The sequence below is a fragment of the Ostrea edulis genome, chromosome 2 (assembly GCF_947568905.1).
Source record: "Ostrea edulis chromosome 2, xbOstEdul1.1, whole genome shotgun sequence".
Classification (NCBI taxonomy): Eukaryota; Metazoa; Mollusca; class Bivalvia; order Ostreida; family Ostreidae; genus Ostrea; species Ostrea edulis.
The window spans coordinates 56,919,907-56,936,679 of NC_079165.1; the positions used below are offsets into that span (position 1 = coordinate 56,919,907).

The following is a 16,773-nucleotide window of genomic DNA, read 5'->3' on the forward strand; positions in this document are numbered from 1 at the left end:
AAGTTGAGAAGCTGTCATGTAAATGTAAACTTTTCTGGCCTAATGGTTCTTTGGTATGTAAAACTGTGATCCCCTATTGTGGCCCCACCCTACCCACGTGGGCCATGATTTTAACAGACTTAAATCTGCATTATGTCAGACAGCTTTCATGTAAATGTAAACTTTTCTGGCCCAGTGGTTCTTGAAAAGATTTTTAAAGATTTTCCCTATATCTTTGTATGTAAAACTTTGATCCCCTATTGTGGCCCCATCCTACCCCTAGGGGTCATGATTTTAACAAACTTTCATGAAAACTTTTCTGGCCCAGTGGTTCTTGAGAAGATTTTCCCATATATCTGTATGTGAAACTGTGATTTCCTATTGTGGGGTGGGGCACCCTACAAAATTCTATGTCAAAATTGGTGCTAAATGGAGAAAATGCTGTTAAGGTCAACTCTGAAGGTTAATTTCATCATTGTAGATAATAAATTATAAGTTAAAAATGAAAATATGAAAAATTCATATAGAAATTAATGTGATATAACAAAGTGACTTTTTCCAGAAAATGGTTCTCCTTATAGGTCTTTTCTTTTGTTATCCTGAATTGATCCATTGATTAAATTGTACATGAAGTATCTAATCATATGATTTCTTGTAGAAGCATAAAACACCATAAAAATGTTGGTTAGCCAGATTAAGAGGAAGACTAGCATACTTTGATTACTGGCCTTTGTTGACAACACAAATAGGATAGTTGCCAATGATATGTGAAGACACCTATCAACAGTGAGGCTTACATAAGAATGTTATACAAACACTCCTCTGCTTATTGCCATTAACACACTATTTCTCACAGGATATTTCAGCCAAATTCTCATAAAGGTGTCTAGTTCTATGTTTACTAGACATTGGCTGAAATGCTATTTCTTCCATGTTTACAAACACAGAATAATGATTCAGGCATGTACATACAGAAACAGGGGGTTGACAATGTACTTTTTCTGCTATTTTTACAGGAAAAGTTCAATTCATTGTCTGGTTGCCACCCTCCTTTTAAATAGCAGCAGTGAATGGTAGTGGAAACGTAAGCTTGACCCGATGAATTGAACCCCATTTACTAAAGGATCTATATTATCCCTGGGATTAATGGTCTTAACACAAGACTCTAATTACATACTCTTGAACTCTTTTATAGCTAAAATAATGGCTGCTTTAGAACAGTTGGAATACAAACAAGTATGTCCCCAATCTGGATTTCATTTTGTCAAATATTATACATTTCACACAGATCCTATCCATCCCAATGTTTTCTCTTTACAATATACCATGAAGCACATGCATTACAGGAATAACATCATAGTAAAGCCTCTCTTTCTTCACTAAAGAACAATGCGTCAAAATACTGTATCATCTTTGCCATACACAAATTATCTCTGCATTCCATTAAACATAATAGATGGATGATGAATACCTCCCCTATCATTAAGCAGGGGAAGAATGAAAGCATGTTCCTATTGTTCTGTTGAGCATCTGCAAAAGACTGCAGATGATTCTAGGATTGATCAATAGGGCAAAATATTCTCAAATGCTGTTCCCAAAATCTGCCAAACACAAGATTGTCTGCGGTCTTAATAGCAAAACTAGTAGCTTCAAAACATTAGTTTTTATTATAATGCTCTTTACTCCACTGTCATTTTTCTGTAGTTTATACATGAATCCTGGCATCTCTGATATGATCTGCAGCTATCTGAATGTCAAATGAAGGTCGTGTAAATTTCTATTTCCTCCAATTTCTGCCTGCTATTTAAATCTTAAGAAATAATACTAAGGGCCAAGACAGCAAACAAACTATGACAAAATGTTTTTAAATATATACTACATGGATTATTGATTCTTTGATTATTTTGAGCCCATGAAGTGATAATTAATTATTTGATCTGCATATCACTTGGCTATTCTATATTTTGTTCCCAAATATTTAATCATGCTTGCAATGCTGATCGAGATACCCCATAAATACATGAAGACATCTTACCATGTCTTTGAACATTTTTTCCATAGTAGCTGTTGACGCTGGCCCAATGGAAGCAGGATTCCCTTCTGAGATCAAAGGCTGTACAAAAACCAAGAACAAAAATCAATGACCATGAACCTATCCTCTGTTATTGAATATTCTGATAGTCTTACTGGTACTACCTGTATTTATTATAGATACACATATGTATATGGCATTTTTATTCCTGACGGGGCCATAGTGACAAATATCTGTCAAACCACTCAAGGAAACATGTCAAATATTACACAAATGTACATTCTCTCAACATATCCCATTGGGACACTTTCATGCATGTATAAAAAAAAATATATAAACTGTTAAAAGAATAAACTGATTGGTTGATATTATTACATGCATGTACTACACAAGTTTAAACATTTCTAATAATTCTGCACATAATATCTGTGATATGTTTAACACGGGACCACAATGTAAACTAGTTTATGTAACTAAATGTGCTATCCTGTATAAACAATTGCATAAGCAATACATGTCCCCTACCGGCACCCCATTCATTTACAGATATGATTCAAGAGAATGTATATTTAGTGTGTTTGACCTTGAACTATGACCTAAAATATTGGTACCAAGTCACCATGTTTACCAGTATTGAGTTAGTTTGATGTTTTGTTGTTCATACAGTTGAAACGTAGTTTTTATCAGGGATGAAATAGTCTCATTCAGAATTCTAAACTTTTCAAATTCAATTCATAAACATGTAGCATATATCCTGAATGTCACATAGTTAATTTGGGTTTGATAACTATAATCATAAAAACAATCCAGAATATTCAGAATTCCATCATTGTGGGACGTACCGTTTGCCTAGTTTTGATACAGTTCGAAAAGCATAAAATCTGGGTCACTGTTCTTGCAAAAGATGTGTGAGGGAAATAATCATGCATATGCAATACAAAACAACGCACCAATATAGCGCATTCATATTTGCATTTTAATTACTTGTAGCTCACGTCATGGAGCAAAGCTCCAATGCTTATAATGTTGGAGTCACATAATTTGCTCTTCATCAGCTGAAAAATTATGAAGATTACCCATAATGCTCTAGAAAAATGTCACCATTCCTACGGTATACTTCAGTGACAACCCGTAGAAAATAAATGAATTGAACCAAAAGTACCACAAACGTTTTCAAATTCCAAACAAGCTTTCTCATACCTTCATATATTTTGTCATTGTTAATACCGGTAATTGCTTGATTTGAAAGAAAACAAGATCGCATCTAATATGACGTCACAATGCACTGTTTACAGTAACTATTATATTTCCCTCGTTAAACGAATAGGTGGATTAAATGTCTAAAGTCATATTGCAAGATGTTTCAATTGGGTCTTAACTTGTCTCAGTGGAACACGATCCCAATGAATATAAAAACGTAACAATATAAAAATTTCTTTCTTTCACATTTGTTGATCAAACATAATGAAATTTGATCTTGATCTGTAGTTTGCCACCCTGAAACTACACTGCAAGTTTTAAATGAATTCTCACAAGCATATAACGAGAAAAAGTCTGGAAAACCAATGGGACAGACTGACTGACAGACAGAGGGATGGAGAAGAAAACTATAGTCCCCTTCAGTTTTATAGATCGGTAGGGGACTAATAAAGGACACTATAAATGATCATCATTAACGTATTATTCTTACGTGAATAAAGAAGACCATTTGATAGCCATTTAAAAGCAGCAGACTACTGATACAAGGTTTAGGGGTTAAATTATTTGGGCATTTTAGATTGTGAACATCTCAATTCTTTATGAACTTCATACATGTACTGATATCAAAAGTGGATAGTCATGAAAGTCTCCTTTGAAATACTCTCATGCACCAATTCACCTTTGAGATACTGACCACAGACACATTATCCTAAGTAATTCAAAGTATATGCAAGATGTAAAATTTTCAAACCACCTTCCTATGCAGAGTTTATAACAACATCATCTGTTAACTTCACATTTTTCCTCATGCAAAAGAGCGAAGTGTGTGATCTGATATGTAAACCTTAGTGGGCTCAGTCAAACGAAAAAATAAATCAATATCTGCCTTTTGTAGGTTGACAAAAAAATATTATTGGACTATCAGTCATTTAAAAACCCCTTGTAGCAAGGATTAAATACACAACTGCAACAGATGTCACATGACAATAAGGAGTAAAAATTATGAATATACCGGTACACACTATTTTCATTTTTACTCACATGAGAATCAAATGGCTGCATTGGTGGGGGCATTGCAATTTCCTCGGTATCGTCTGGGGACCGATCCCCCTCTGCCTCTGTGGAAGCCTCCTGTGATACTTTGAATGGTAAGGGCCTTGGAGCGTGGTTAGGGACTGCATTAGTGGCTGTTATTACATCTTGTTCTCCTTGTTCCTACAGCAGAAAATTCACATGTGAATTCATAAAAAAACATTCTATATTCAAACTTCACTGAATCTGATACTTAAAAAACATTATTCTAAATTCATTGCATTCACTTCATTTGTACTGAAAGACACTCTTTCAGTGAACAATACTGGGAAAAGATTTGTATTTTGAAAATAAGAATAACTATAAAAATTGAGCAAAGACATTTTTCAAAGTTGGTTGAAAGGGGAAGTTAATATAATTAAATAAATCTAACTTAAACTCACTTCTAATTCAAGTTTAGAAATAATACATATATATGAAAACTGCTAAAATGTTAAGGAATGTGTATGAATGCTACAAGCTAAGTGCTCAAGAAAGAGCTTGTATTAATGTACCTTGTACAGGTCTACGTTGTACAATATTTATTCAATGATTAGTAATGCATTAAATAGTGAATGCTTTTTTAAAAATAGTTACGGAAAACACAAAGATAAAGCAATTTAAATTGTACTGCATCTTATATACTCCACTCCATGGAAAAATCAGTCTGCTCACACTCTATATTGGAGACTGATAGAAAGACAGCCAGACAGACAATGATAAACCCAACTTCTAAATTACACAGCAACTTCTGGCCATGTGATAAGGTAAACAATGTTCTCTATGAACAACAAAAATGGTCAAATCAATAAAAACTCAAATTATAAATTTTAAAGTGATCTGTAAACTTTAGGCATTATCACCAAAAATGTGATAGATTAATCTAAAATTTTCTGTAATAATTCATGTTGGAGAAATCTATCATTTTTATCCAGACTGTCAAAGAAATTAGAGAACTCTTGAAATATGCCATGGCTATGTAAATTGATTTACCCAGAGCTATATGTCTACATTATATGCATAATTTTGTAGGTAACATTCATTTATCAAACGTTAAGTCTGCACTTGAATTAGTATTTATATCATCTGGTTAATGAATCTACAAGTTGTACCTTCAATTTAAAACTTATGGGTGTAACAGGACTGTCTGTGTAGTTCTAAAGAAAAATAAACTAAGCATAGATTTAACGATGTTTCATATCGTTCACATCATATAGTCATTAAATGTATTCTCCCAATAACAGCTAGAGATACAGGTGACTTTTGATAACTCGAAGTTCAAAGGACCTTGATAAAACTCAAGTGATGAAGAGTTCAAGAGCTCAAAGGTTTGAGCCAAATCCGGAAATTAAAGGTCCAACCACTATGGTTCAGATTTTATAGTAAACGGAATGCATATTTACTTCATTCTGGCATTGTTTTGACATGTCCTTCATGGGTTTTAAGTAATTGACTCTTTTAACAAAATGGAACTTTATTTTGCATATATAAAAAGATTTTTTAAACTTTACGTATTTAAATTATGTCTTCTTTTCTCATGTTAAGATAGATGTACATGTACATATTTACAGACAAATTTCTCATACACAACAAAGTTTCGTAGTCCCTAGCTACACAGAGTAGAATCCGCACAATTCCAGTCACTTTACACAAAGCACACATTCTAATACATAACCATGTTTCCTTGGCATATGTCTCTAAATTATATTCTCAAAATCACTGTCTCGTTTGGACTTGGCAATAAGTTAGAAATTTTATAGTCGAATCATATATATATATATATATATATATATATATATATATATATGTCTCTTTTTTGGGAGTAAAATTTAAAAACAACTCTGAACACTTTCTTGAAATATTTTGGGCGTGTTACCGGTCTTCTTCAGTCGTGTTTATCTGCTAAGCAAGCGTAACGCAAGACTACATACACAAAAGTGCTATGATGTCACAGTGAGTATTCGGGTAGGGTCCAAGCAGAAATAATTAATAGGCTTGAGTGATGGTGTGTATATGCTATCCCCACGTCAAGAGATCAAGAGTGAAAAACAATGAAATAAGTTTTACGGGACCCTAATTTCACATTGAGCGATCAAATGTTTTCGAGATTGAGAGTAAATTTGCTTATAGTGATATAGAGAAAAATTGGGAATGTGATTTCACTTTTTGAGATTGAAGTTCGAGCCATAGAGAGTCACCTGTAAATTGGTCAAAATCAATTCCTATATTGCACAATTTAAATTCATCACATGATGTTATGTAAAATGCAAATGTTAGAGAACTAAAGATTTCAAAATAGAATCAAGATTTTAATACTAAAATGAAAAGAAATAACAGAAATACCCTTGTCATGATCATCAAAGGAAAATGACCTCCTTCAATTTTCTGGTTTAGTGGAGGCAAATTGCAAAGTGAATTTCTCACAAATAACCTTTATTTGTTATCATCAATATTACATCTTCTATAGTTGCTAGACAGCCCTAAATTTACATTGTTCTTTTAAAAACAATGAACAAATATATAGGAGCGAGAGGTGGAGGAAATAGGCATGTCTTCAGTAACAACAATACATTTATCAAAGTACAAGTGGTGTATGCACAAGTTAGTTACCCTCTGAATAAAAACATCAACACAGTAAATGCCAGTCTGTATGATGTCTATTTACTGTTGTCTAGCTATTTTTAATAGTTGTATAGATAAATTTTTAGCTATTTTACAAGTGTACTGAATTAAACAAAATATTTTTTGCAAATACAAATTTTTACAAATACTTGACATTTATAATTGATAGCATTTTTGATTGAATTTCACTAACGAAAAAATTGACGCATAAAATTTTACAAATATAGACAGTAATTATTTAGTATGCCAATTTAATAAAAGTTAATTTAAAAACTCTTAGCTACTGTTCCCATTACTAGTACCAAGACACGAACATTTTTATCTGTACATTGAAGTGAACAAACATTTCAAATTTCTCACGATTTTTTGTTGGGCAACCCCCAAGTGTCACCCAGGCAGATATACAATGTCATCAACCTGATATCTTATTTACCTTACATGATAGATCACATGAAATCCTTTAGTGTCAATACGTCATGCTAAATAACCTTTTTTTCTTCATGACAAATATGTAAGACACCTTCGATGAAAACCAAACTATCACTTAAAGTAAAGAGCGAAATATTACTTCTTCTGTCAAATCTTTGACCCCCTCAAACAATGTCGGACAATTGACATGATACCTACATTTGGTGTAAAATTGATCTGATACTTGGTGTTTTGTTTTCGTTGACATGGACACAGCAGATGAAGAATCTGAACAAGCACTGTGTCATTTTCCATGGCAAGTCTCTCCCTCTAATTAGTTCACTGACATATACAAAGTATCGCCACACTTTCAGTGGAACACACCTTTTCCCAAGTCAAAATATCAATATTCCAGTATCAAATGTTCGTCTCCATGACGAACTGTCATATATTCCTTTTCATTATTGGATATATACTTTGTTGCCATTTCACAATTACACTTCTAATGTGACTGTGTAAAATCACAAGTGGTTCCCACTTCCTAAACGTTCAGAGGAAACTGAATCAGTCACTTTTACACAGCATATCTGCAGCAGCATAATTCTGTTTAAATTTTTCTGTCACTGCATAAATTGAATATCATTACCCTGTAAACATTCTTCAAAAAGCAGACTTTTTTGTCTGAGATGAGAAACTCACTGTATACTGGTGTAATAGTCCCATGCTTTATTTCATTTGCCCTGTCCTTGTGACGACAACAATAGATAAAATCATAATCTAGCCAAGCTTTAAATGGGTTAATGACAGGATCTCCTGGTTTAGAACGACCTTCACCATCCAACAGAGATAATTTAAAAGTACCCGGGTTACAGCATTACTCTGTATCCAAATATACCAATAATTTCAGCTTGTTAACAGGCATCCATTTAATATTCCAATGTCACACGAGCATGCTCTCCATTCTTCTTTTCCCTTGCTATGCTAATCCTCTTGCAATTTTTCTTTTGGCAAAAATCACACAGCCATTAACATGGCTTCAAAATTATTCATTATTTTTTTTCCAGACGCACTTCAGCTAACTTATATAATTTACTAATCTGTCCTCTCTACAAGAAACGTCAGTAGTCACTGTTGTCTATTGATCAGTGAGCCTGTTTTCTTACAATTCATTCTAATATAACAGAGACAAATCTGTTCAAAACAAACTCAGGTATAAAGCCACATAAAAACTCCTTTCTGGCACACAATATTCAGACACAGCAATGAAAAATGCCAGAAGATTGTAATACAAACAAAAGATGCACAAAGGCAAAAATAGTGTGCATTTTATAAATTTCCAGATGACTACTACAGAATATCACCACTCTGGGTGTGGCATTTGCCAAACAGGTACTAGCTGAGCAAGTAATTGATTATTTCTATTAAAGGTTATCTCTATAATGCTATATACAAATACATGTATATACCCTGTGTGCATTAATCTACAACCAAAATACCCAGGGTACCACGTTTATCTGATACACAATGTTGACTGCTGGAAAGACCAAATTATTGTAATGTAGCTAAATAGTGAGTATTGCATGCATTTTTTATTCAATTTTTGAGCAACTAACAAGAAGCCCCTGAACAACATCACTCTCCTGGGTCCTGTTTACAACAGAACATACATGTACGACTAAGACTATAAAAATATGAATTCTAAAATCTCATCAACTTAATCAATTTTGTGAGACTTTTCTTATACATGTATAAAATTACAATATTTCTTACATTAAAATCACAATTTATACAATGTAAAGAATAAGATAAATTGCAAAAGAAGATTTTGGTCTTAGTTGCAAGTTCTTTTGTAAGATGTGGCCCTCAGCAGTTGCACTTTCCCCAAGTAATATATGAAATCCTAATTAAGACCCCATCTTGACCAAATGGGGGTGGGGTGAGTGGAATAAGGTTTCAACTTTTATCTCTCTCTCTCTCTACACACACACACACTAGATGAAACCCTGTGCAAGTGCGGGAAATTACACTTAAATACATGTAATATTGCATAGGGGAAGGACTATTTTAATGCATGTTTGAATTGTTGTGCACATGAATTGAATGAACGATATCTTTAATTCAAATGAATTTAAGAACAATTTTTGAATGATTGCCTGCATTAGTTATGTTATATTTATTGATATCATATACAGTAAATAAAACTTGATTATTAAGAAGTCACTTGGAGCTCCAAATTAAATGTTCCTTATGTAACATAAATGATCATATACATTGTAATTTCTCATGCACATCATTATGTGGATTTTACCTTGTACATTAAAGGAAAAGGCTTATATAAGCACTGCCTGCTGTATAATCCTTAATATGCTACACATAATAAAATACTATTTAAAAAAAAACTAAAAAAAAAAACCCATATCGATCTCCATATTGAAAATTAGATAATGATTTTACGAATGCAATTCTAATCTGTCATACCGAATAGTTGACCAGACAAAATGAATGTCAAAATAGTGAATGTGTTTATAAATGGTAGTTTTTGTCCAGTACGACAATTTAAGGGCAAAATTATGAATGCACTTCATTTCTTCTCATCAAATGCAATAATCGTAAACATAATGCACTATATGAATGACACAGAAAAACTGCTATATTGTAAACAGTGGCCCGATTTCTTGGACGTTGTCGTGTACAATCTAATTTCGGGAGAATGTTTTAACTTTAAAGTTATATGGTGTGAACTTCCCAGAACAGTCCCAGACCATTCAATATCTGATATATTGGACAGTTTTCGACTTATTACTTACTTTCAAGATATGTATCATCACAAAACATGTTCAACCAAAATAAAAACTTTTTTGTATTTACCCATGTGTTTGTACATATCAGCAATTGTTAATAAATTATTACAAACAGTTGTAACAGTATAATCACAGAAAAATTAAGAACATTGAAAATATCAGATGAATATTTTATTTAAAAATTTATCGATGTGTTAGATCGTTGATTTAGGGAGGAGGGGGTGTCCTTCGTTGAATGAGATGTATATAAGTAATATAATTATAAATCTTCATAAAATGATAAATATGGGCCTAGTCAAAACTATTATAAGGATATAACTAACACTGAACAACTACAGAATCTTATGCTGATCATGTTGTAAACCAATTGCAACTTGAAAGGCCTGAGAATGTGTGATTGGTCGTATGATGTTGCCATGTTCTGGATGCTTTGTTCTGGAAATTTCCATAAGGCTGATTCAACACTAAAATCATGGATTGAAGAAACAAATAGGCCTATTTCATTTATTCAACAATTATCAAAACTTACACACATCGATAAACAACAGATTTACTTCATATTATCTCAAGTTGTCAATAAAAAAACTGGCTTAGATCCACCACTTTACACTCATTTTTGCTAATTCAGAGTAGTTTATCGAAAACCAAAGTAGGTTTTTATTTAATTTTACAATATTTACTAATCAAGTAAGATTCTATTGTAGCTTACGGACTTCAACGCACATATGAAACAATATTAATGGTGCAAGCAGTAACTTTGGAGCAAGTGTTTTGGAGTTTATTGGCAAAATTTGTTAATTTATATATATATATATGTGTGTACACTTCCATGTAATACTTTAAACCCTTATTCTGGCCCTCCCATGATCCCAGGGATTGTGTTATGGACAATCTATACACTTAATGAAAAAGTCTTGAAAAATAATTTGAAAAATTATATCCTTAACCTCTATTGTGGTCCTGACTCAATTTGGTTCAAACAAATTTGAATTTTCATTACAAACCGAAAGTTACAATTTTCAACTTTTCTCTCTCACTCAGGTTCTAGAAAAAAATTGGAATTTTAAAACACACCCCATTTTCACAATTTCTTACTATCTTCCCTTAAAAGGGAAGATGAAAGGGAAGATGGTTCTACAAACTTGAATCCCTTAATCAAAGGAAGCTTTGCTTAAAATTGGCTCAGTGGCTCTTGAGAAAGTTTACTGTCAAACAAACAAATCTAAAATCTCAAGTGAGCTTAAAAGGAAGCAACTACTGTGTTTGATTAATATTCAAGTACGATTAGGATTTATTGTAAATAAATTGTCTCAGCCAATCAAACACCATGGTGGCTATGATATTGACATCTGAATCACTCCATAAAGCAACAACTGTGACTAGGGATGCAGCCGTTCTGGAAAAGAAGTCAATTTCGTCTCAGCCAATCAAATGCCATGATGGCCATGTTGATATTCAAATTGTTCCAGAAAGTAATAACACTTCTACAGGAACACTAGAGGAATTTGTACCAAACATGGTGATTGGGGATGCAACTGTTCTAGAGAATTAAGAAGATTACATGTAATTCTTTACAGATGTCACTGTCAATGAAACTGACAGATGCAGAGTGATGACAATAGCTTACTCTGCTCTGTGGCAAGATGAGCTAAAAATTGGTGATTCACATATGTAGAGGATCTTACAAGTGGCACAGGATTTAAAAAACAATATTTTTGAAGTTCTTAGCACAATGAATAATGAAGGACAGATGTAAATAGATATACCACTGTACCAAACGGAAACTACACATCTGCATCCACAATAACTTTTACAAGTAATGATATTATTCACCTCTAGCTCTGACCAATTCAATGTTAGATTGGCTTTACAACCACGGCCAGAAATAAAATGCCAAAAAGTAATGGAATGATTGCCTAATAAAATCTCTCTGGTTTTAACATTTAAAATGATAGTAATATTGCCATTTATTATCACAACTTTCTACATTATCTAGTTAACTTCATCAAGTGATACTGCACTGTACTATGTAACGTGTGTCACTTTCAGACAGTACTCAAGCCCCAAAAAATAAAGTCTTTTGAAAATATCCAATGCACAAAAATAATGATCTTTATTTCTTTTTCTGTATGTTTATAATTTTCTTGACACTTACATAAGTCTATAGTATATAACTTTGTGTACATGTTATGCTTGAAAAAGTGCCTCTCAGTGCAGAATATGTCTAAAATCAGTATAGCAAGTCATCTTTTCACTCTTTGCTATTCCAGAAATGTATGTGGTTCATTTTGACATCAGGAAGGATGCAGTAATTGTGTTTATATCAGGTCTTGAACCCAAGAGCTTTCTCAGACTTTCATGTGCTCACATAATAATTATGCAGCAACATTTTCGATTTAGAAACAGATAAACAAGGTTGTGTCTCTTATTAACAAATTGCCATCTCAGTTCTATTCTTTCTTTTCCTGCTGAGGGGAGTGTAAAAAGCTTGTTGCTCCATATGACAACATACAGAGAACAATGAAGTTAACATAGTTTTGACTCTTAAAATTCCACACTTTGTATGCACTTGCTCAGAACTTGATTCACATGTTAAGAATTCTTTGGCAAAGAGTGTTTTCATCACTTAAGTGATCAAGAGAATATACATTGAAATTAAAAAGCTGTTAAGAAAATGCTCTTGAAGTTTGACAGAATGCATATATTGAAGCAGAACAGCAAAGAATTTGACGACAGTGAGAGTAGGATAACTGTATTGAAATGTAAAATTCAAAGCTGGACTAACACAATTCATGATAAATTCTAACACAAGTGTACATGTATATATTTTTGTAATTAAGTATATTAAACTAAAAACAACAAAATGCACGAGAGAAACATTCATCAAATGTTTGCTTTGAATGAAACAGATACAGTTACCCTCAGAACCATGTTCATTTAAACAGCAGGAACATATATCATGTTACTATGAGATGAACCACTGTGGCAGGTTGGCAGGATCTCTATGTACACCTGCTACAACTCTCTCTTCTCTTTCCAGTCGAGCTCCTTGTTACATGGTACCTGACTCTGGCACACGCACAACAGTATACACCATGATTCTCTGTGTTATCCTGATCTTGTTGCTTATATTCCAAACCCAGAAGTTAATTATGGGTAATTCTGTATACTTATCTATGGTAAATACTACATGTATGTAGAAAATTATTTGATGTTAAATTCTCACTGTTTTCTTCCAATATCCTGTGTATGCCTGTTGCAGCATTTTTTATTGTTCTCATTCTTAAATTCCAGGCGTTCTTTAGTCAAAACAAATTTTTGACAATTTTTCAAACAATTACCCTGTTCACAAAAACCCCCTCACTTCACAATGTTGAGACCTGTATATGCCAACAGATCTTTGTTTTAAGTAGGAATGGTTTATTTCTAATGTCTGCTGATTTATTTTGGCCTCCTTATGATCTGACAGCTTTCCAATAAGTTGGATGTTTGGTAAACAATGGGGATATATTTATATTATAATATCTATTATGTTTCATCTGCAATGATCATGATTCAATATACAAGAAAGAGAGTAAAATGAAGGGATAATTTTTATAATTTGATTAAAAATAGACACAGAATTAGATTATTTCAAACTGTCACACTGAGGTAAATGTTTACAACTTTTTGATTTTGATCAAATGTTAAGATGAGATATGAGATATGAATCATCTATCCAGTCTTCTCATGGTTCAATGTCAGATCACTAAAGCAGTACCACTGCCTCCCTAATGACTGTAAGATTTATAGATTTTGCACCAGAGAGGGTTTTCATTCTAATTCAGTCAGCCTCTCTATATTGCTTCCATTAATACATGCATGTACACTGTACATACAAGGACACAGTGGAGATTTGACCAGATAAATCAGTTCTGGTGTCTATGGCTATTGATCTGCAGTTTTCCTTTTGACACTGATTGTCCCTATTCAAGAGATGGAAACATATTGATTTCTGAATGTGTTTTTTTAAGACCATGATCTACTCCAATGATTGCTGGTGCTGAGGATAAGCATTCTTTCATTTGGGGAGGGGGGAGGGTATTGTAACCCCCTCCCCCTTTCCCCAAAAAGTTTCTTGGGGAAACTCACCTCTCCACCACAGAACATAGAAGTAGGCAGTCCTTCTTCTGTCAGGGAACCCCTCCGGGATGGGCTCTGTGAGGAAACGTCCTGGCCCATCTCACGAGAGAGAAAGTGCACAAGAGTAACACAACACTATTTCACAGCCACCAGAAAGTTTCCCATTCAAGTTAGTATAGTTAGATATCCCAAGATGCTTGCTACATGTAACTGTCAGAATGAAGCTCACATTCAGTAAGGTCTGTTTCTGTATTGATTGTCTTATCCCAGGACTTGTATAGTCTGCTTCACTCCGTCTCCCACTATAACCAAGTGGATCACAGCGCTATAGCACTCCAGCAGCAGCAAGCAGCGATTGAAGAGGATTATTTCAATGCAGATACTTAGTGATTAGCTTGAGATACAACAAAGGGCAGAGCAGATAATATACTAAGCTTGTTAAGATAATTAGTACCTGCCTTAATGACTACACACTCTGAATTTAATCACTTTTGAGTCCCAACAATCCGTCATTTACACTTGAGGCACATACAACTCTCCTCTAATTTCAACATCCTTCAACTTTGAAAATTCAGTTTATTAAATCCAGATATCAAAAGTGATGAACACAGTTGCTCCAAAATATAAACATGATATCTATTTCAAGACCCTATATAAAATTCTTGAGTGTTGTAGCTAAAAGTCAGAGAGCTCAATCCAGCAATTTTCATAAAAACCAAAAATAAAAGTTGTTTTTTTTTAAAACAAATATGAGGAAGAAACTGTTCCCATGTCACTGCTATGTCTGCTTCCACTAGAGTCCTCTCCAAGTAATAACAGAAGTGAGAAGTAAATTGCACTGTGTCTGAGGTTCTCTTCTCCCAGTTCTAAGGGTTTTGTACCATCTGTACCACCTTTTCCTCTTCAACCATTATTCATAATGAATATGTCATTTCTTTAAGTTCCTTATCAAAAGGATTTTCACCATGAGAATAAGATAAATGGGTAAAAATAAAGCATTCTGACCCACAATTTTTCAAAGAAAATTATGCAGTAGAAGAAAGAAAAAAAGGGCAGGCAAAGAATTGGCAATTAATACTCCAAGAGGAAAGATGTTGGAAGATATAAAACAGTTGTAATGACAAGAGTGGTAGATAAGATGATGCTGATCAGACAACAAGATCCACTAAAGTCTGGCATCCCTCACAATTTACAGCACAATTCCACGCCTCTCCTTAAATCTTATGAGATGGTAACAAAAACAATGTAGGAAGTATTAATTCATTAAAGTAGATTTACAGTATCAAGTAGCTTGGAAATCTACCAATAAATGTTGTTTTGGGCAGGAAAACTTATATCAGATAATTGGTTATAAAATATATAAGATATAGGAATATTTTTCCATTATGAAAACAATGGGTATCTATGAAGTCTATTTTCACTCCATCAAGACTTATTAGTTGGTATGAATATTTGGTCATCGCTTGCACATGTAGTACGTATGATGGCAGCAACCCAATCCATATTTCATATTATTTCAGTCAAATAAAACACAGAAAATCATTTGAATCCATCTCAAAGGCCATTCCAGATCTGTATGCAGTAAGTGTTTGCATGTTCATTGTATGTGCTAATGCACAGCACTACATCTGCATCTAATTTCATCCTTTTGGGTTGTTTATATCTTGTCCAAGGTACATCATACTATAACATTTCATGTAACTGTTACTATACAGTTACTTTCCTGATAAAAAAAACCCCAACAATATAATAACTACAAGTAATTATGCTTCATTTAATGATGCACTTTTTTTTCTTTTTGCTTTTGGGAACTCAATTCAAAATCTCTCATTAGAAAGTTAATACCATAATTTTCAGTGCCAAACGTCAATCTTTCTTCACTGCAATTACATACATTCAATATATGTACAACAATGTCAATATAAACGTAAGGAATTATACTATATTACTGTGTAGATTATTTTTGTACTTGTTTCTGGATTGCATGTACATATGGATTGCTGTGTGTGTGTTTATTTCACCAATTAAAGACTCATTTCGTGACTGTATGGTTACTGGAAAAGTAGGCATGACTTAATCAAGACAGATGTTATTTACCTGGAGTGGCCAGGGTCTACCTAGGTGCTTATTGCTATACACAATGAAATACACGAAAAATAAAAAAAAATATTGAAAATCTGTTGGAAATAAAAATAGAAATATATCCATTCATTTGTTTAAATTCATTTAATTTGATTTGAAATTACTATTAATTTTATTGATACGACCAAAATTAGTTTGAGGATGTTAGCTAGCCAACATTTCTTGCCATTCTTTGATTTATTGTGCCACCAGAACTGTTGGTCTCTGTGACAACACATGATTGACAGAGGCAATCCGGCATTTTATAAATGCATGATGCTTGAGAAAGAATTACATGTAGAATAGTAGGCACGGAAGCTGGTGCTGCTACTATGGGAACCTTTTATTTTTCTGGATCCCAAATTCCAACCAATCATAAGCTAATCAATAAAGCTTGAATCAACACCAATTTGTATG

General features: G+C 33.3%; 1 protein-coding gene across 5 annotated transcripts in view; it reads right to left on the reverse strand.

Annotated features, from left to right (window-relative positions):
• Positions 1 to 16,773, reverse strand: part of LOC125681606 (triple functional domain protein-like) — a 153,560-nt gene that overhangs the window by 33,814 nt on the left and 102,973 nt on the right. For 3 of the 5 annotated variants that reach the window (XM_056154525.1, XM_056154523.1, XM_056154524.1), the window contains 3 exons: positions 5,395 to 5,439; positions 4,253 to 4,426; positions 2,015 to 2,092 (listed from right to left, as the gene is read on the reverse strand). In XM_056154525.1, the coding sequence (XP_056010500.1) occupies positions 2,015 to 2,092; positions 4,253 to 4,426; positions 5,395 to 5,439 (297 nt within the window). The remainder of the gene's footprint in view (positions 1 to 2,014; positions 2,093 to 4,252; positions 4,427 to 5,394; positions 5,440 to 16,773) is intronic. The other 2 variants (XM_048921768.2, XM_048921766.2) reach the window with 1 other exon arrangement.